The 21,511-nt window shown below is 43.2% G+C and overlaps 2 protein-coding genes and 4 non-coding genes across 7 annotated transcripts; 1 reads left to right on the top strand and 5 right to left on the bottom strand.

Annotated features, from left to right (window-relative positions):
* Positions 1–9,088: 9,088 nt before the first annotated feature.
* On the bottom strand, positions 9,089–18,439 carry LOC115104162 (small ribosomal subunit protein uS17). 2 transcript variants are annotated; one of them, XM_029625412.2, is made up of 5 exons: positions 18,418–18,439; positions 10,753–10,893; positions 10,034–10,109; positions 9,640–9,769; positions 9,089–9,305 (listed from the first exon to the last, which is right to left on the bottom strand). In XM_029625412.2, the coding sequence occupies exons 1-5, from the start codon at positions 18,418–18,420 to the stop codon at positions 9,182–9,184; spliced, it is 474 nt and encodes a 157-aa protein (XP_029481272.1). In that variant the 5' UTR covers positions 18,421–18,439; the 3' UTR covers positions 9,089–9,181. The 2 variants fall into 2 exon arrangements, with proteins under 2 accessions (XP_029481272.1, XP_029481271.1); XM_029625411.2 differs by lacking the exon at positions 18,418–18,439 and adding an exon at positions 11,689–11,794.
* LOC115104434 (small nucleolar RNA SNORD35) lies at positions 9,416–9,499 on the bottom strand. Its single transcript, XR_003859738.1, has one exon. It is a non-coding gene; the product is annotated as a small nucleolar RNA SNORD35 (small nucleolar RNA).
* On the bottom strand, positions 9,875–9,957 carry LOC115104428 (small nucleolar RNA SNORD35). Its single transcript, XR_003859732.1, has one exon. It is a non-coding gene; the product is annotated as a small nucleolar RNA SNORD35 (small nucleolar RNA).
* On the bottom strand, positions 10,539–10,620 carry LOC115104432 (small nucleolar RNA SNORD35). Its single transcript, XR_003859736.1, has one exon. It is a non-coding gene; the product is annotated as a small nucleolar RNA SNORD35 (small nucleolar RNA).
* LOC115104429 (small nucleolar RNA SNORD35) lies at positions 10,987–11,070 on the bottom strand. Its single transcript, XR_003859733.1, has one exon. It is a non-coding gene; the product is annotated as a small nucleolar RNA SNORD35 (small nucleolar RNA).
* LOC115104160 (apoptosis regulator BAX-like) lies at positions 11,845–21,485 on the top strand. The gene is made up of 6 exons (XM_029625409.2): positions 11,845–12,017; positions 16,817–16,865; positions 19,618–19,788; positions 19,906–20,041; positions 20,265–20,369; positions 20,478–21,485. The coding sequence occupies exons 1-6, from the start codon at positions 11,987–11,989 to the stop codon at positions 20,574–20,576; spliced, it is 591 nt and encodes a 196-aa protein (XP_029481269.2). The 5' UTR covers positions 11,845–11,986; the 3' UTR covers positions 20,577–21,485.
* The last annotated feature ends 26 nt before the right edge of the window (positions 21,486–21,511 follow it).

The raw sequence follows: 21,511 nt of genomic DNA, 5'->3' as shown, positions 1-21,511 counted from the left end.
AACTAACAGGGAATAGACGTTGAATTGACATCTGTGCACAGTGGGTTACTGTACCATGGTTATATGTATTTTTATCCACTACAGCAACTAAATCAAGCTGGATTTATGAAAGAGATTTTCATTTAAGGCCTTATACAGATGATATCATAAAATGTATTCTTTCGCAAAACGTATTGCAAAGGTCAACGGCTATATCTATTTTATGACACTGTGTTCCCCACCTTAAAAACCTCCACATCCTTTGATCTCCCGTAATTTATGGACCTGTCCTCATCAAACTGAGACCTGTGTTTATGATTCATAATAAAACCAATCTCTATGAAGTGTCTTTAGTTCCAGAATCCTCCATCCCCCACGGGAAACTACTTGCAATTGATTGCCTTAGAAAATCACCCAACTAACACCAAAACAATGGTGCGTAGTGACCATTTTAAAAATGAGGCTAAAAACTATTTGTCCGTGATATAGTGAGCTCCAATTTGAGGGTATTGTCATCCATATCGGGTGGACCGTTTAGAAATTACAGCACTTTATGGAGTCACTTTTCTTAAAAATATTAGAGAATATGTTTCTAAACACTTCTACATTCATGTGGATGCCACCACGACTACGGATAATACTGAAATACTTTTGGACCTGACTGTAAGTGACGCGGCAAGGTTCACAGTAGCATTAAAGAGAACAAAACCAGATGGACACTATGACTGCTCACTAAACTCACTCACTAAATGATGATTCGTGGCTCTTGCCTCCCCTCAGTATGGATTCATGAGCAGCTTGACCATTGAGGGGTCATGGTCAGGTCTCTCCTTCCTCTCAACTGGGGTGTCTGTGCGTGAGAGGAGCTATGGTCAGGTCTCTCCTTCCTCTCAACTGGGGTGTCTGTGCGTGAGAGGAGCTATGGTCCACAGATCACCCCTGGGGCCTATCCTAACCCCATTACACAGTCCCCTGTCTATGGAGGCCTACGGAGTGGCGACCCTAGCGTTGGAGACCAGCCTTGCTGATGAAGTAATGCAGTTGGCCCTGTAGTTATTTTTTTTATCCCCGTGTTTAGAAGGATTTCCATTGAACTGATGTGTCATAATCTTGACAAAAACTCTACCCTGTTAGACATGTTTCATTTATTTATTTCTGTTCCTACCTTTCTTGAGAAGCTGTATTGTGTGCCAGGATTCTGCAGTGATTAGGAGTCAGACAACGGTCTGGTAGAAGGTTTAGGGCTGGATTCAATCTATATCTGAAGTATTGCGGAAGATCCGCGTTTACCGTGAATGCAGTCTCTGCGAACATGGGAACAATTGCCTTTAAATGTCTATAATGTGGATCTTCCTCGATACGGATTGAATCCAGCCCTTAGTCCGTGACTAGGTCAAATGGGAGGTGGCATTAGCAGAGTGGCCCAGGCTCAGGGATTCTATGGGACTGCAAGTTTCCTATGAATGCTGTCTAGCAAGGTCACTTATGGGTCTGGCTTCATCAGTATGTCTACAATGTGAGAACATGCCCCACTCAGCCCCCTACCATGGCTGGACTCACTCACATCAGCAACATGGGCCTTCCACGTCACCACCATATGGTCCACATTCACATAGGCACTGGGAAAGCAGCACCCTCAGCATCATTATGTAAATGTAGACGCCAAGGCCTTGGTAGACCCAGGCAGAAAAGTAGACAGAAGCCCAGCCTGAGGGAGGGGCTGAGGGGCTCTCTCTCTCATTCCCATGCAGAGACACTGAGGGGTTGGCCGTCAAAGCCACATGATAATGCCTCAGCTGATGCACGAGGGCCATTTAGCATGTATTGCATATGTTTGGGTATGTTTTCTTTTGGATCTCAGAAGCCATTGTGCGTACAGGCCTACAGCAAAACACCTAGGAAACAATGGAACAAGCTGAAAACAATACTAGAATGAGTCCAACCAAGGACTTGTGTACGTGATTTTATGTTTGGGTTCAAATGTATGGTCTCGTGGGAGAAATACTATCTTGTGCATTATTCAGACCAACCAAATTTATGGCACAATGAAACATTTGAATGTTTGATTTCTAAAAGCATTTCTTTGGTATTCCACATTGCAATGTTTCTTTGTATTCACATTTGGGAGTTTCAGGAGCATGTCTCAACTCACAGCACATCTCTCCCATGAATACTTGGAATCTTTACTGTTATGGTACTAATAACAATACTTTTTAGCCTCTTTCTACACCCTATTTACACCCTGTCCCAGGGTGTAAATCTCATCAGTACATTTTGTTTTGATTTAAAAATAGGTGTTAGTCGCCCTCTGTTGGTTAACCATAGAACAAGTGTTGTTTTTTGCCATCATTGTAAACCTGCCACACACAAACTATACGATACATTTATTAAAAATAAGACTGAGTGGGAGTTTTTGTCACAACCCGGCTCGTGGGAAGTGACAAATAGCTCTTATAGGACCAGGGCACAAATAATAATATAATTATAATCAATCATTTTGCTCTTTATTTAACCATCTTACATATAAAACCTTATTAGTTTATCGACAATTATGAATAACTCACCACAGGTTAATGAGAAGGGTGGCACAACTCTGCAATGTTGGGTTGTATTGGAGAGAGTCTCAGTCTTAAATCATTTTCCACACACAGTCTGTGCCTGAATTTAGTTTTCATGCTGGTGAGGGCCGAGAATCCACTCTCACATAGGTACGTGGTTGCAAAGGGCATCAGTGTCTTAACAGCACAATTTTCCAATACTCAGAAATCTGGTAGTGGCTTCTAAATAAATTCAATTTTCACAAAACTGCTTGTTGCAATTTCGATGAGGCTCTCTTGTTCAGATATCGGTAAGTGGACTGGAGGCAGGACATGAAAGGGATAACGAATCCAGTTCTTTGTGTCATCCGTTTCGGGAAAGTACCTGCGTAATAGGTGCTTCACTATATCACATTTGACATTGTCCGTAAGCTTGAGTTCATTTGCACACAAAAAAATCACACAATGATGGAAAGACCTGTGTGTTGTCCTTGTTAATGCAGACAGAGAAGAGCTCCAGCTTCTTAATCATAGCCTCAATTTTATCCCGCACACTGAATACAGTTGTGGAGAGTCCCTGTAATCCTAGATTCAGATCATGCAGGTGAGAAAAAACATCACCCAGATAGGCCAGTCGTGTGAAAAACTTGTCATCATGCAAGTGAAAATTATGGTCAGTAAAGAAAACTTTAAGCTCGTTACAATTTTTTAAAAACGTGTCAATACATTGCCCCTAGATAACCAGCGCACTTCTGTATGTTGTAAAAGCGTTACATGGTCGCTGCCCATATCATTGCATAATGCAGAAAATACACGAGAGTTCAGGGGCCTTGCTTTAACAAAGTTAACCATTTTCACTGTAGTGTTCAAAACCTCTTTCAAGCTGTCAGACATTCCCTTGGCAGCAATCAAACCTCTTATTATTGGTGTCCTTTAGTAGTGGTTTTTTGATCAAGAAATTCAACCATGAAGGCCTGATTCACACCGTCTCCTCAGAACAGTTAATGATGAGATGTGTCTGTTGAACTCTGTGAAGCATTTATTTGGGTTGCAATCTGAGGTGCAGTTAACTCTAATTAATTTATCCTCTGCAGCAGAGGTGACTTTGGGTCTTCCATTCCTGTGGCGATCCCCATGAGAGCCAGTGTCATCATAGCACTTGATGGTTTTTGCAACTGTTCTTGAATAAACTTTCAAAGTTCTTGACATTTTCCGGATTGACTGACCTTCATGTCGTAACGTAATGATGTAGTGTTGTTTCTCTTTGCTTATTTGAGATGTTCTTGCCATAATATGGACTTGGTCTTTTACCAAATTGGGCTATCTTCTGTATACCACCCCTACCATGTCACAACACAAACGATTGTCTCAAACTCCTTAAGAAGGAAAGACATTCTGCAAATCAACTTTTAACAAGACACACCTGTTAATTGAAATGCATTCCAGGTGTCTACCTCATGAATCTGGATGTTAGAAGGCCAAGAGTGAGCAAAGCTGTCATCAAGGCAAAGGATGGATACTTTAAAGAATCTCAAATACAAATATATTTTGATTTGTTTAACACTTTTTTGGTTACTACATGATTCCATACAGTGGCAAGAAAAAGTATGTGAACCCTTTTGAATTACCTGGATTTCTGCATAAATTGGTAATAAAATTAGATCTGATCTTCATCTAAGTCACAACAACAGACAAACACAGTCTGCTTAAACTAATAACACAAATTATTGTATTTTTCTTGTCTATATTGAATACATAATTGAAACATTCACAGTGTAGGTTGGAAAAAGTATGTGAACCCCTAGGCTAATTCCTTATCCAAAAGCTAATTGGAGTCAGGAGTCAGCTAAACTGGAGTACAATCATTGAGACGAGATTAGATATGTTAGTTAGAGCTGCCCTGCCATATAAAAAACACTCACAAAATTTGAGTTTGCTATTCACAAGAAGCATTGCCTGATGTGAACCATGCCTCGAACAAAAGAGATCTCAGAAGACCCAAGATTAAGAATTGTTTACTTTCATTAAACTGTAATGGATTACAAAAATATCTCTAAAAGTCTTGATGTTCATCAGTCCACAGTAAGACAAAATGTCTATACATGGAGAAAGTTCAGCACTGTTGCTACTCTCCCTTGGAGTGGCCGTCCTGCAAAGATGACTGCAAGAGCACAGCGCAGAATGCTCAATGAGGTTAAGAAGAATCCTAGAGTGTCAGCTAAAGACATACAGAAATCTCTGAGGGTGTAACTCAATATTCTTAATGTTTTGTACAGTCAGTGTAGGCTATATAATATATATACCCTGAACAAAAATATAAATGCAACATGCAACAATTTCAACAATTTTACTGAGTTACAGTTCAAATAAGGAAATCAGTCAATTGAAATGAATTAATTAGGCCCTAATCTTTGGATTTCACATGACTGGACAGGGGCACAGCCATGGGTGGGTCCTGGGAGGGCATATGCCCACTCACTTGGGAGCCAAGCCAACCCACTGGGGAGCCAGGCCCAGCCAATCAGAATGAGGGCTTTATTTCAGACAGAAATACTCCTCAGTTTCATCACCTGTCCGGGTGGCTGCTCTCAGATGATCCCTCAGGTGAAGAAGCAGGATGTGGATGTCCTGGGTTGGCGTGGTTAGATGTGGTCAGCTCATAAAGCAACACTTGCGTTGCGTTTGTTGCGTTTATATTTTTGTTCAGTATACATGAGTTTAATCTCTACTCAGATACCATTTGGAGTTGTTTTAATTTTATTTTGAATTTTAGGACCCCTTTAAGTATAAAAAAATAAAGGATAAAATATGTAATTTGTCCTTTAATAAAGCCCATAGAAATGCATTGAATAACACCTTCATAAATGGCAAAAAAGACAAGTCAGAAAATAAATAATAAGGAATGAAGTGTCTGTGGGGTATCGCCAGTCTCCCATTTCTACAGTGGGTTCATATTAGTTTAGCCCAGCATGGGTCTGAAGCTAGAAAGAAGTTGGCACATCAGCTTTACCGACTTCAGACGAGTCCGGTGGGAGTCGTAGAGTAAAACCATTGTGTTCGTGAGAGTCTCGTCTTTCCAAAGAGTAGTGATAGTGATTTGTAGGAGAAAATCCATTTTCGGGATGTCTCATGGTCTGACAAACACCGCTGAAGCTCGGCCACCTTCCACTGCAGATGGGGAAGGCTGACATCTGCGGATGCAGTGGATTTGAGACGCATCCAATGTAAAAAGAAAAAAAGCATATCTCTCGTCTAAATTGACAGATTTTGACAGAGATTTTTTTAATTTGTGTTACTTAGATTGACAAGACTATTAAATTGCTGAGACGTTCACATTATGTTAATGGCTGAGCCAAAAACGCAAAATGCTCAATGCAGAATACTGTTCCAAAGAAAATACACTGCTCAAAAAAATAAAGGGAACACTTAAACAACACAATGTAACTCCAAGTCGATCACACTTCTGTGAAATCAAACTGTCCACTTAGGAAGCAACACTAATTGACAATAAATTTCACATGCTGTTGTGCAAATGGAATAGACAACAGGTGGAAATTATAGGCAATTAGCAAGACACCCCCAATAAAGGAGTGGTTCTGCAGGGGGTGACCACAGACCACTTCTCAGTTCCTATGCTTCCTGGCTGATGTTTTGGTCACTTTTGAATGCTGGCAGTGCTTTCACTCTAGTGGTAGAATGAGACGGAGTCTACAACCCACACAAGTGGCTCAGGTAGTGCAGCTCATCCAGGAAAATTTGATTTGGATGGCACATCAATGCGAGCTGTGGCAAGAAGGTTTGCTGTGTCTGTCAGCGTAGTGTCCAGAGCATGGAGGCGCTATCAGGAGACAGGCCAGTACATCAGGAGACGTAGAGGAGGCCGTAGGAGGACAACAACCCAGCAGCAGGACCGCTACCTCTGCCTTTGTGCAAGGAGGAGCACTGCCAGAGCCCTGCAAAATGACCTCCAGCAGGCCACAAATGTGCATGTGTCTGCTCAAACGGTCAGAAACAGACTCCATGAGGGTGGTATGAGGGTCCGACGTCCACAGGTGGGGGTTGTGCTTACACAACACCGTGCACGACGTTTGGCATTTGCCAGAGAACACCAAGATTGGCAAATTCGCCACTGGCGCCCTGTGCTCTTCACAGATGAAAGCAGGTTCACACTGAGCATGTGACACAGTCTGGAGACGCCGTGGAGAATGTTCTGCTGCCTGCAACATCCTCCAGCATGACCGGTTTGGCGGTGGGTCAGTCATGGTGTGGGGTGGCATTTCTTTGGGGGGCCGCACAGCCCTCCATGTGCTCGCCAGAGGTAGCCTGACTGCCATTAGGTACTGAGATGAGATCCTCAGACCCCTTGTGAGACCATACGCTGGTGCGGTTGGCCCTGGGTTCCTCCTAATGCAAGACAATGCTAGAACTCATGTGGCTGGAGTGTGTCAGCAGTTCCTGCAAGAGGAAGGCATTGATGCTATGGACTTGCCCGCCCGTTCCCCAGACCAGAATCCAATTTAGCACATTTGGGACATAATGTCTCGCTCCATCCACCAACGTCACATTGCACCACAGACTGTCCAGGAGTTGGCGGATGCTTTAGTCCAGGTCTGGGAGGAGATCCCTCAGGAGACCATCTGCCACCTCATCAGGAGCATGCCCAGGCGTTGTAGGGAGGTCATACATGCACGTGGAGGCCACACACACTACTGAGCCTCATTTTGACTTGTTTTAAGTACATTACATCAAAGTTGGATCAGCCTGTAGTGTGGTTTTCCACTTTAATTTTGACTCCAAATCCAGACCGCCACGGGTTGATAAATTTGATTTCCATTGATAATGTGTGATTGTTGTCAGCACATTCAACTATGTAAAGAAAAAAGTATTTTATAAGAATATTTCATTCATTCAGATCTAGGATGTTATTTTTAGTGTTCCCTTTATTTTTTTGAGCAGTGTAGTAAATACAGAGACATTGTGTATAATGTATTTTTTTTCTTCCAATTCCATCCAACTTCAAGTGCTGGTTGTAAAAGCCTAATACAGGCGAATTCAAATCTGGACCTTGATGCCAGTTCCACTGCTGATGTTCATGCTCCCCATCAAATCAAGGACTGATTTACAAAGATGGTGGATAAATGAAGATCGTTCACCCAGAACATTTATCATTGAAAAAAATTATACGTTCCAGTCTACTTAACTGGGTGTCTCACTCAGACACCAACGCAATACTTAGTTCATTGACTTTCATTGAACCAAACAAATAGAACAATATTCAGATAACAGCGTGTGGTGTGTCTCACTTCCAATTCAGTCTCTGTGATTTAGACCTGGGACACCAGCTGGACACAATTTATCAGGTAAAACAGAAAAACAGCAATACTCTGCACCTATAAACAGATTTGAATACAACCAGCCTAGATTATCAGATCATTGCAGATCCCATTACAATAAAACTAAAGTATGCCTAAGTATAACTTGACCTGCTACAGAGACCATTTACTCCAAACAGAAAACATTTTGCAACAAAAGCTAGTTTATTGAACAGATCAGGTGGGGGACATACCCGAATTAGTCCAATAGAAACTAGTTTGCTGCAAAACGATTGTTGGGCATAAATGTTTCCACTGCAAATAAATTGCAACACAAACAAATATACCGAAATTAAAAAGAAACTTCATCACACTGGTTGTCTTGATAGTCCACAATTTAATGGACCTTTAAATTAAATGATTTGGCATGGGTCCTCAGAACCTCAAAAGGTTCCACAGCTGCACCATCGAGAGGATACTGACTGGTTGCATAACCGCCCGGTATGGCAACTGCTCGGCCTCCGACAGCAAGGCACTACACAGGGTAGTGCGTACGGCCCAGTACGTCACCGGGGCCGAGCTTCCTGCCACCCATGACCTCTATACCAGGTGATGTCAAGAGTAAAGCCCTAAAAATTGGCAAAAACTCGTCGCCTTAGACTTCTTTCTGCTACCGTGCGGCACCGGATTGCCAAGACTAGGTCCGAAAGGCTTTTTAACAGCTTCTACCACCAAAAGACTCCTGAACAGTTAACCAAATGGCTACCTGGACAATTTGTATTGCACCCCCCCCTTTTTTTTTACACTGATGTAAGTTTCACTTCACCAACATATACATATTACCCGAATTACCTCAACTAACCAGTACCCCTGCGGGGTAGCCACTATATAGCCTTGTTACTGTGTTGCTGTTATTTCTATTTTCTTTGTTTACTTCAGTCTACTTAGTAAATACTTTTTTCTTAAATCTGTATTGTTGGTTAACGGATGGTAAGCAAGCATTTCACTGTAAGGTGAAATCCGTTGTATCCAGCGCATGTGACATTAAATTTGATATGGGTTACAATTACATTTATGTAAGAACCTATACATTTGTGGAACAGCTAGCTCACTGAACAAGAAAAACTCAGGCTTTAAAAAAGACGGACAAATGGCCCTGTGGTTGGAGACACCAACGGAAAGAACTGTCCAGCAGAACGCACAGTAAGTCTGCCTCAGCCATTACAATTATTTTACATAAGACAGGCCAGTAGAACAAGATACAGAACATTCTTTATTTGAGATACAACAGAGCAGGTCAGCCTAGAAAGAAAGCCCTCCTGTCAATTGGTCTCATCTCCTGCACATCCTAGATTAGAACTTCTGGAACTGCTTCTTGGCTCCAGCGGCCTTTGTGACCTTGAGGACGTTGAACCTGACTGTCTTGCTGAGGGGTCGGCACTCTCCGACGGTAACAATGTCTCCGACGGAGACATCTCTGCAGAGAAAATGAGGGAATTATTGGAGCATATTCCTGAAGTGACCGAGGCACTGCTTTTGGAGGTATGACAACATCAACCAATGTGCCATCTCATGTGATAGGTAGGCCAAACTGCATCAGTGTTGCCATTAGGCAGTGTCGTCAGAGCCACATGGGCTTGGAAGAACATCGTGAGAAAAACATCATTTGCAGACATCAAATCTGATTTAATAGAACTTAGCGCAGTAGGAAAGGCACAATCAGCCAATTATTGGATACAGCCTAGTCAGAAAAAACACATGCAAGGAAGAGCGGTTGGAAAGGCTCAACGGTATGACAGAGATCCTCTTACCTGAAGGCAGGTGAGAGATGGACCGACATGTTCTTGTGCCTCTTCTCAAAGCGGTTGTATTTGCGGATGTAATGCAGGTAGTCACGTCTGATGACGATGGTCCTCTGCATCTTCATTTTGGTCACCACGCCTGAAAAGGCAGAATCAGGTCAATGTGTGGTCAATCTTAGAATACATCGAAGCACTGATCTAGGGATAGGAGTAGACCATTGAATAGGGTGAGCAGGGGGTTTGGGTCGTTGCATCAGTAATGCCATAAGGCATTGTCGTCATAACCAGAAGGCTTGGAAGACCATCGTGAGAAAAACATCATTTGCAGTAAAGTGAGAACAAAAGCTAACTGTTTTACATCCAAACCAAAAACAATAAACAGCGAGGAAATGTAAAGACTAACCGGAGAGGATACGACCACGGATGGAGACATTTCCAGTGAAGGGGCATTTCTTGTCAATGTAAGTGCCATCAATAGCCTGTAAAAACAAAATATGTTGGAGGCAGTTTATGGTAGAGAAATGAACATTCTATTTTCTCGCAAAAGCTCTGGTGGACATTCCCGCACTCACCATGCCAATTGCAAGCTCCGCCAATTTCAGACATCTGTGGCATTGTGTGACAACTTCATATTTTAGTGTCGCCTTTAATTGTGCACAGCACAAGGTGCACCTGTGTAATAATGCCGTTTAATCGGCTTCTTGATATGCCACGGGTGGATAAATTATCGTGGCAAATGATAAATCCTCACTAACAGGGATGTAAACAAGTTTGCAAACAACATTTTATGGAAATAAGCTTTTTGTGCATATGTAACATTTCTGGGATCTTTTATTTCCACTCATGAAACATGGGACCAACAGGTTACATCTATAATTTTGTTCAGTATGGATGCCAAAAGCCCTCCTATAACTGCATCAGTGTTGCCATTAGGCAGTGTCGTCAGAGCCTCAGGCTTGGAAGACCATCGTGAGAAAAACATCATTTGCAGCTTGCAAAGAGCAGTTAACCATACAAGCTAATTGATCACTAGATTACAAGGCTGTATTCAAAGATGAATCATACTGCCCATAAGGAGCACAACTGTAGTTTTAGGATAGTTTGGGTTGTTGGGTAAGTTACCTCTCTTGGAGTTTTAAAGCCTAGCCCAACGCTCTTGTGGTAGCGTGGTAACTTCTCCTTGGCCTCCTTGCCACCTTCACCAACCAGAACACGCTTCTTGTTCTGGAAGATGGTTGGCTGCTTCTGATAAGCCCTCTCCGTCTGTGGGGAAAATACATAACACCAGGTCAAAAACCGATCTATGCAGAGTAACACATCGCTCCATCATGGAGCTGAAAAGACCCATCTTCAAGTTACACTGCATCAGTGTTGCCATTAGGCAGTGTCGTCAGAACCTCATAGGCTAGGAAGACCATCGTGAGAAAAACATCATTTGCAGGTAAATCGATGTGCATTTTGAAATAGACGCTACTACAGAGAAGCAGTAGATCAGACAGGATGCACTAGCAAGACTTACTATCTATGAAGCGGACCATAATGTAAGTTCTGAAAAACTAGGTAGCTAGCTAAACAATAGCCATACAAGTCTATAACATTTGGAATATACAAGTTGAGAAAGAGGACCGCTGAGTTTAGTCAACTAACGGGTGATCTGGCTAACTAGCCATATCTAACCTAACTGCTATAGCTTTTGCAGTACGCCAAGCTCCTCGCGCATACATTTATCTAACAATTACATGTTTTAGTTCAACTCAACTCTGCCATAAATCAATATACTTCGATTTTCAACTACAGATGAAGAATACTCCCAATGCTGTAAAGGCCTAGTTAGAAAACTTCCTACTGGATCTCCGACAAAGCTCACCACACGGCACAGGGCCTGGAACGTGATAGTCGAAGTAGATAATACCGTTAAGTGCCCAGTCTACTTCGATATACTTCAATCGCATGCTTTTCGCTTAACAAACGTTATTTATTGTAGGCTACATTGGCATGATGTTTATTTTTCTATCTAAAAAGCACATTAATTTCACCACGCTGTTTTGCTGAACGTACTTGTGCGTCCGCCATCTTTGCCAGCCGAGTCGTAAAGAGAACTAAGCATGCGCGCGACGGACAGAAGTCAGAAAGGACAGGATATGACGTTGAAGAAAGGGCAAGGCAGAAGCGGAACGTTGGATTCCATTTGTGTCAAAATATTTGTATTTATTGCTAATTAAACTTGCTGTAGTTTAAGTATTTTGTAAATTGACTACTCATAAATACTATTGGCCTTCTACATAGTGCTCTTGCAAGCTGGAATAATGTCACATGACTGCAGGCGGAAGCAGAATCAAAGTAATCTTAGTACAAGATGGCAGCGCTGTCGAGAGGAGGCGATTCAGGTAAGTGACATGACTATGATAAACACAATCGATACGGAACCGTGGTACTGATATCGTTATTATCGTGAGCCGGAACGAAAAGTATGTCACGAAACTATTGTTTGTTGCCGGTTGGACCCAGGCGTGTCGAGCTAACCAGCTAACATAACACCCAGCCATCCCATCTCTGAAACATGCCCTTACACATAACTTGGTAAACTACCTAGGAAAGCTACATTATTGTTTTCTAGCTGTTCAACTGGGGGAAAGTGTTAGTTAACTTGTTTCCTTCTCATCAAGCTAGCTTAAAAGCCTGTATGTGATAGTCAGTAATAAACTATTTGTGTGTGTATATATATATATATATTTATTTAACCTGGTAGGCTAGTTGAGAACAAGTTCTTATTTACAAATGCGATTTACGACAGCCCAATCATTTGTTTTATGTTGGATATTCGGTTTTCACTCGTCAATAGCTATTGAACCAAGCATGCCATGACAATGAATATTGTATATTCTGAATCAGGGGATTTGAACCAGGGACTGTAGTCACGCCGCTTGCACTGAGATGCAGTGCCTTTGACCACTGCGCCACTCAGGAGCCCAAATATAAAATAAATAAAAATAAAGCCAGTCAGTTGATTATTGACAAGGTTTTCCAACACTTGACAAACAGGGCAAAATAGAAAAAGGCCTATAACATTTAGGATCAGCTTATGAATCATGGCTGCCTTCCAAGCAATGGGAACCCCCCCCCCATCTAACCTAGATGTTTTTTGGGGTGTCAAGTTTCAGTTGCTCCTCTAGCACCTCGGACTCAGTGACTGTCTGCAGGGAGAAACTTTGTAGCGGGGCAGGGGGAAAAGAGGGAGAAGCATCGGGGATAGTCGCATTGGAAGAGGTGGGAGATGAGGAAATGTTGGACGGGCAAGGAGGCATGGCTGAGTCAAATAGGAATCCTGACTTAATGAAGTGGTGATTAAAGAGCTCAGCCATGTGCGTCTTGTCAGTAACAACCACATCAACGTTAAAGGGACATGGGCAGCTGTGAGGAGGGTTAATTCTCCAGGTCTTTAACAGTTTTCTAGAACTTCTTGGGGTTAGACCCAGAGAGCGAGAACTGCTCCTTAAAGTAATTGACTTTGGCCTTCTGGATAGCCTGAGTGCACTTATTTCTCATTTGCCTGAACGTGAGCCAGTCAGCCTTTAAAAACATAATACATTCACAGATTTCGCGACACACTGTGTGCCCTCCGGCCCCTACTCCACCACTACCACATATCTACAGTCCAAAATCCATGTGTACATGTGTGTAGTCAAATCAAATTGTATTTGTCACATGCGTCGAATACAACAGGTGTAGACCTTAGTGAAATGCTTACTTACAAGCCCTTAACCAACAATGCAGTTAAGAAATTACCCCTCCCCCAAAAGTAAGAGATAAGAATAACAAATCATTAAAAAGCAGCAGTAAATAAAAATAGCGTGGTTATATACAGACTGTAACGATAGTCAATGTGCAGGGGCACCAATGTCGAGGTAATTGAAGTAAATATGTAGGTAGAGTTAGTGACTATGCATAGATAAGAGTAGCAGCAGCATAGAAGAGGGGGCGGCAATGCAAGTAGCCGTTTGATTAGCTGTTCAGGAGTCTTATGGCTTGGGGGTAGAAGCCTCTTGGACCTAGACATGGCGCTCTGGTACTGCTTGCCGTGCGGAAGCAGAGATCAGTCTATGACTAGGGTGGCTGGAGTCTTAGGCAATTTGTAGGGCCTTCCTCTGACACCGCCTGGTATAGAGGTCCTGGATGGCAGGAAGCTTGGCCCTGGTGATGTACCGGGCCATTTAGGGAGAGGTATGCTGTGTCATCGTTGTTGGTGATCAGGTTGTCATCAGAAAACTTAATGATGGTGTTGGAGTCGTGCCTGGCCGTGCAGTCATGAGTGAACAGGGTGTACAGGAGGGATTTGAGCACGCACCCCTGAGGGGCCCCTGTGTTGAGGTTCAGCGGGGCGGATGTGTTGTTACCTACCCTTACCACCTGGGGGTGGCCCGTCAGGAAGTCCTGGATCCTGTTGCAGAGAGAGGTGTTTAGTCCCAGGGTCCTTAGCTTAGTGATGAGCATTGAGGGCACTATGGTGTTGAACGCTGAGCTGTAGTAAATAAATAGTATTCTTACATAGGTGTTTCTTTTGTCCAGGTGGAAAAGGGCAATGCGGAGTGCAATAGCGATTGCATCATCTGTAGATCTGTTGGTGCAGTATGCAAATTGGAGTGGGTCTAGGGTTTCTGGGATAATGGTGTTGATGTAAGCATTTCATGGCTATAGATCTCAGTGCTACTAGTTATTGGCAGGTTACCTTAGTGTTATTGGGCACAGGGACTATGGTGGTCTGCTTGAAACATGTTGGTATTACAGACTCAGACAGGGAGAGTTTGAAAATGTCAGTGAAGACACTTGCCAGTTGATCAGCGCATGCTCGGAGAACATGTCCTGGTAATCCGTTTGGCCCAACAGCCTTGTGAATGTTGACCTGTTTAAAGGTCTTACTGACACAGTTGTCCGGAACAGCTGATGCCTGTTTCAGTGTTACTTGCCATATTTCAGTGTTACTTGCCTTGAAGCGAGCATAGAAGTTATTTAGCTCGTCTGGTAGGCTTGTGTCACTGAGCAGCTCTCGACGGTGCTTCCCTTTGTAGTCTGTAATAGTTTGCGAGCCCTGCCACATCTGACGAGCGTCGGAACCGGTGTAGTACAATTCGATCTTAGTCCTGTATTGACGCTTTGCCTGTTTGATGGTTCGTTGGAGGGCATAGCAGGATTTCTTATAAGCTTCCGGGTTAGTAAGGGTAGAGCTTCAGCTTAGTGCGAATGTTGCCAGTATTCCATGGCTTCTGGTTGGGGTATGTACGTATAGTCACTGTGGGGACGACGTACTGGATGCACTTATTGATAAAGCCAGCGACTGATGTGTACTCCTCAATGCCATCAGAAGAATCCCGGAACATATTTCAGTCTGTGATAGCAAAACAGTCCTGTAGTTTAGCATCTGCTTCATCTGACTACTTTTTTATAGACTAAGTCACTGGTGCTTCCTGCTTAAATTTTAGCTTGTAAGCAGGAATCAGAAGGATAGTTATGGTCAGATTTGCGAAATGGAGGGAGAGCTTTGTACACATCTGTGTGTGGAATAAAGGTGGTCTAGAAATGTTTTCCCCCTCTGGTTGCACATTTAACATGATGATAGAAATTAGGTAAAACTGATTTAAGTTTCCGGCCACTAGGAGCGCCGCCTCTGGATGAACATTTTCCTGTTTGCTTATGGCGGAATACAGTTCATGGAGTGTGGTTTTAGTGCCAGCCTCAGTCTGTGGTGGTATGTAGACAGCTACGAAAAATACAGATAACTCTAGGTAGTGTGGTCAACAACTTATCATGAAATACTCTACCTCAGGCGAGCAAAACCTTGAGACTTCCTTATATATCGTGCACCAGCTATTGTTTACAAACATGCATAGGCCCCCGCACAGTGTCTTAACAGAAGCTGCTGTTCTGTCCTGACGATAGTGTATAACCCACCAGTTGTGTGTTCTTAATGTCGTCCTTCAGCCACGACTCGGTGAAACATAAGATATTAGTTAATGTCCTGTTGGTAGGATATACATGGTTTCAGTTCATCCCATTTATTTTCCAGCAATTGAACATTAGCCAGCAGGATGGAAGGCGAGGGCAGATTAGCCACTCGTCGCCTGATCCTCGCAAGGCACCCTGATCTTTTGCCTCGAAATCTCAGTGTCCTTCTCCAGCGAATCACGGGGATCGGGGACTGGTCGGGTGTTTGCAGAAAATCCCTTGCGTCAGACTCATTATAAATTAACTACTCGTCCAATTTGAGGTGAGTAATCCCAGTTCTGATGTCCAGAAGCTCTTTTCAGTCATAAGAGACGGTAGCAGCAACATTATGTACAAGACAAGTTAGAAACACAAAACAAAAATATAGCATGGTTGGGCCGATAAAACGGCAGCCCTCCCCTCCAGCGCCATTTTCCTTGGTGCGCATGTTATCGTTTATGCCTGTGTTGCTTCACAGTCCCCGCTGTTCCATAAGGTGTTTAAATGGAATTTTACTGCTTGCGTAAGTTACTTGAAGAGGAACAGAGTTCCATGTTTTACTGTTCGCCTTCTATAATCGTGTATTAGACTGATTCATCAGACTAGTGGGGTTTGATGTTTTCAGAAGATGGGCAGGGACTGTTGTTTTCACAGAGAAGCTGGTTCCACCATTAGGGTGCTAGGACACAGAAGTGCTTGGACTGGGCTGAGTGGGAGCTGCCCTCCTGTAGGGGTGGGAGGGCCAGATGTGGCAGTCTGAGTCTTTGTACTTAATTGTTGTCATTCCAGAAACATCAGACAACTAGCCTAACTGCAGTACATCTTGGACCAGTCCAGCTGTTACTAATGTCAGCTGACAAGTCAACTTCTGAAAATGAGCCAGCTGGTGTTTTAACTGTTTTACATGAATTCATGTCACACTGAACTGGTCATGAGACATGCATACTTCAGTAGCTACTTGTTCAAAAATATCTGTGTGTCACATTTCAAACATGTTTAGCCCATTACATAATATATTTGACTGCCCAGTTTCGATATGACAGACACCCATACCTGGCTGACGCTACCCACATGACTCAGTCAGGAGGACTTCAAGAATTCAGTATTTGCCAGACTACCCACACATAGGCATGGTCTTAAATTGCCTCTACCTGCCCTTGGTTTATGTCCTGGTAGTACTGACTCCAGTGCTGCTTTGTGTTCTCAGGTAATGGAACTGATCGGGTACTAGAACTGGGAAGAACATTACTGACAGAGTGAGTATACCTTCTTGTTTACTCCTGAATTGGATCTTTATTCACATTCGTCTGATTTAAATCAGGCTGTAATACAATTTAATTAGTACATACAGCCTGAAACATTGGAGCTGTTAATGTTCCTTAAAATCACATTTTTACTTTACCGGTTGTCTGTGTGGTTTGTCCTTAAGAGCATTTTCAATGTCTGCCTAAAATGACATACCCAAATCTAACTGCCTGTAGCAAGGATTTGCATATTCTTGATAACATTTGAAAGGAAACAAGTTTAGAAATGCGAAATTAATGTAGGAGAACACAGATCTGGTATAAGATAAGAAAAAAATGTTATTTTTAGTTGTTGCATTATCTTTGACATGAAAAGAAAAACCACACATTCAGCTAGGAAGCTGGAGGTAATTTAGATGGTGTCCACAAGAGGGCAACAGTGTATGTGCAAAGTTCCAGACTGATCACTTCAAGAATGAGTAAGCAACCTGACATTTAGTATGAAGTCAAGTATGAAGTAGGTTCATGCTCTACAACATCCGCAGAGTACGACCCTGCCTCACATAGGAAGCAGCGCAGGTCCTAATCCAGGCACTTGTCATCTCCCGTCTGGATTACTGCAACTCGCTGTTGGCTGGGCTCCCTGCCTGTGCCATTAAACCCCTACAACTCATCCAGAACGCCGCAGCCCGTCTGGTGTTCAACCTTCCCAAGTTCTCTCACGTCACCCCGCTCCTCCGCTCTCTCCACTGGCTTCCAGTTGAAGCTCGCATCCGCTACAAGACCATGGTGCTTGCCTACGGAGCTGTGAGGGAACGGCACCTCAGTACCTCCAGGCTCTGATCAGGCCCTACACTCAAACAAGGGCACTGCGTTCATCCACCTCTGGCCTGCTCGCCTCCCTACCACTGAGGAAGTACAGTTCCCGCGCAGCCCAGTCAAAACTGTTCGCTGCTCTGGCCCCCCAATGGTGGAACAAACTCCCTCACGACGCCAGGACAGCGGAGTCAATCACCACCTTCCGGAGACACCTGAAACCCCACCTCTTTCAGGAATACCTAGGATAGGATAAAGTAATCCTTCTCACCCCCCCCCCCTTAAAAGATTTAGATGCACTATTGTAAAGTGGCTGTTCCACTGGATGTCTTAAGGTGAACGCACCAATTTGTAAGTCGCTCTGGATAAGAGCGTCTGCTAAATGACTTAAATGTAAATGTAAGTCATCCAGGTATCCCTCAAGATTTGCCCAAGTGGCAAATGTAAAAACTTAACTAGAGTAAACATACAAAAATGCTATACTAATAAAATATACACATTTACACACTCCCAGTAATGTCATGCATGATGGATCATTAGCTACCCTACATAAAATGTACTAAACAGGAGATGTGACATGAATGCTGATCCAATATCTCCAAACACAGTGAAATATTTAAGGGCCAAGTTAGCAGCCAACACAAACAAAGTTAAGAAATAAATTGTACACACTTAAGTATTTAGAAACCCTTTTCTACACAATGTTGTGCTGCTGGTCCCAAGTCTCTTTCTGCTGTAAAGCACTTACCATCCTCTAATTGTAGGCTGGCTAGGTATTGACATCTCTAGAGGGCCGGGCGGTGGTTTGTTATGGAGCCAGAGTGAGCAGCAGTCAAGGCTGGAGGGAACAGAGAACTTGAATGTTGTCTCTTTGAAGTCAGTCTTTACCACAATTGCATTCGATTTTCAGATATCTTTCTTTGCAAGTTGAACGAGTGGAAGGAAATAAAATCGATTGTGCATACTATATGGACATAATTATTTTATCAAAACTACATGTTATCTCTAGGACCCTCAGGATGACAAATCAGAGCAAGATTACATCATGCAAGTACGTTACTTACATTCAGATAGGAATGTATCAAACCTGTCGCCGTGATAAGTGTTTTGTTATGCACTCAAACAATAGCATAGGTATTTTCACTGTAATAGCTACTGTAAATTGGACAATGCAGTTACATTAACAGGAATAAGCTTTCTGCCCGTATAAGACATGTTCCGAAAAAAAGTTGTAAAACGACGTAGTCACATTATGCATATTGAGCAACGACGGGACACTGATCCATAAGAAGATTTATACCAGACTTTTTAGAGAGCCGGTAGGTATATGGTTCAATGTAAGTAGTCCATGTGGCCATTTGATGAATTGTTCAGCAGTCTTTTGGCTTGGGGGTACAAGCTGTTAAGGAGCCTTTTGGTCCTAGACTTGGCACTTCGGGACTGCTTGCCGTGCTGTAGCAGAGAGAACAATCTGCAGAGAGAACAATCTGACCAGGGTGGCTGGAGTCTTTTGCAATTTTTTGGGGCTTTCCTCTGACACCAAGTATATAGGTCCTGGATGGCAGGAAGATTGGCCCCAGTGATGTACTGGACTGCACGCCCTACCTTCTGTAGTGCCTTACGGTCAGATGCCGAACAGTTGCCATACCAGGCAGAGATGCAACCAGTCAGGATGCTCTTGATGGTGCAGCTGTAGAACTTTGAGGATCTGGGGACCCATGCCAAATCTTTTCAGTTGCCTGAAGGGGAAAAGGTGTTATCGTGCCCTCTTCACGACAGTCTTGGTGTGTTTGAACCATATAGTTAGTTGGTGATGTGGGCACCAAGGAACATAACTGTCAACCCGCTCCACTTCAGCTCGTCGAGGTTAATGGGGGCCTGTTCGACCCACCTTTCCCTGTAGTCCACGATATGAGCTAGTTATTTACCCGGGACCCTCTTTTCGCAGTTTCATCTACGAGCGGATTCGGATTCGTCGCCATGCTGACAGCAGTACTCAGTTGTCAGTGTCACGGACCCAGTTGGGCGGGAATGAACTGTGTGACCCCAACCCCAAGAAACTGGCCCTGTACCTGGAGCAGATTGGAAATGAGCTGAATGGCAATACACAACTCCAAAGGTATCTTAAACCAAGGACTTAGAAAGGGACTCAGCTCTTTGCTTGAATAGATATTCACTTTAAATTGACCTCTGGAGTTTGTACAATACTCAGAGCATCTCTTGTTTTCCCCTTCAGTATGTTAAATGATACTGCACTCCAGCCCAGCCATGGTGTTTTTATGAGAGTGGCCCGTGAGATCTTCTCTGATGGAAAGTTCAACTGGGGCAGGGTGGTGGCACTCTTCTACTTTGCCTCTCGGCTGGTCATCAAGGTGAGGGTGGTCAGTGGTAGTATTTTATTTAGCTCTCCTTTCTCTCTCAATCATTCTCGTGCTCTCTTGTCCTCTGTTAGACAAAGGAAACAGGGCTCATCTCAGTCGGAATAGAGTCACTTTTGTAAACTGCAGCACTTGGAATGGAACTGAAATTTACACGTTTTGGGATGAGTTGGCTTCTTCGTTGTGCAATAAGACTGCATTGTCTTTCTCTCCTCAGGCTCAATTGACCAAGGTCCCTGACATCATCAGAACCATTATCAGCTGGACTACAGACTACCTGCGAGATCATGTGATCAACTGGATTAGGGATCAAGGTGGCTGGGTAAGGAATCAGTAGATGTGCTTTCCCCACATTGACATGTTTTTTACAGATGTATTTTTGAAATTGTGGTGATGGTTGAAGACAATGGTGTCTCTTCCTAATTCTTAGGAGGGAATCCGTTCCTACTTTGGCACTCCCACCCGGCATACCGTGGGGTTGTTTCTCGCTGGAGTTCTTACCACTGTGCTGGTCATGCGCAGGATGTGAGGGGGAGGAGAGCCTGAGAGAAGGACATTGAGGGGTGGGACATAAGACTGGGTAGTAGAGTCAGACATGTGAGGGTGAATGGAAGATGCTTCTGGGGAAGGAAAAGGCGAGGAAAAAAAGTTGGATGGAAAAAGGGCAACGTTTGGACCTGATCAACCACTCCTCTTTCCTGCCCTCCATCGCAAAGGATTGAGTCACGGTTCTTATCGCTGTTCCCTACACCGCTGAAAATGTGAGCGGCTCTTGACCGTACATACAGGAGAGGAGGAGGTGTGTAGAGACTCGGCCAGGGCACATCTTTTAATGAAATTTTTATGTCTTACAAACAAGTCACTGCATGTCATTTTGTTGCTTAAAAGTCTTATGAACTGATAACAAATCAGCCATGAGAATCTGCTGTGCTTTATTTCTGTTGCACTTTTCTTCCATTGAGTGTCTCCTTTTCCCTATCTGATCATTCTCCCGCCCTCTCTCTATGGTATCTCTTTGCTAGAGTATGCATTTTGGGGTGTCGGATCATTTATGCGTGACCATAGGATCAGATGTTGGAGGTACGTTTTTGTGCAATTCTACTGCAGACACACTGTCCTCTCAGATGTTTACCTCAGCATAGTGTTCAAAGTACTGTATTCTATGGTGGGCTATTTAAAAGCAGACCATACCATAATCCTTCAATCAAATGCTCTTTTTATACACCTTGTTAATGTGTTAACAAATAAGGTAACTTTCTTATTTTAAGTTGTCAGTGCCTTGGTTCTTTTCTACAATAAATTGCTTTGATATTTTTTTTTACATTTCTTTGCTTTCTATCGTTTAACACTCTTGTCCCCCAGAATATTTTTGCAGTGACATTTGTTGGTTTTGTATGTTTTAATATGAACATAAATAAAAATTATTTATGGATCGCGATCATTATTAAGCTGTGCTTTTCTTGG

Source organism: Oncorhynchus nerka, linkage group LG21, assembly GCF_034236695.1.
Source record: "Oncorhynchus nerka isolate Pitt River linkage group LG21, Oner_Uvic_2.0, whole genome shotgun sequence".
Taxonomy (NCBI): domain Eukaryota; kingdom Metazoa; phylum Chordata; class Actinopteri; order Salmoniformes; family Salmonidae; genus Oncorhynchus; species Oncorhynchus nerka.
This window is presented reverse-complemented; position numbering and strand designations above follow the sequence as displayed.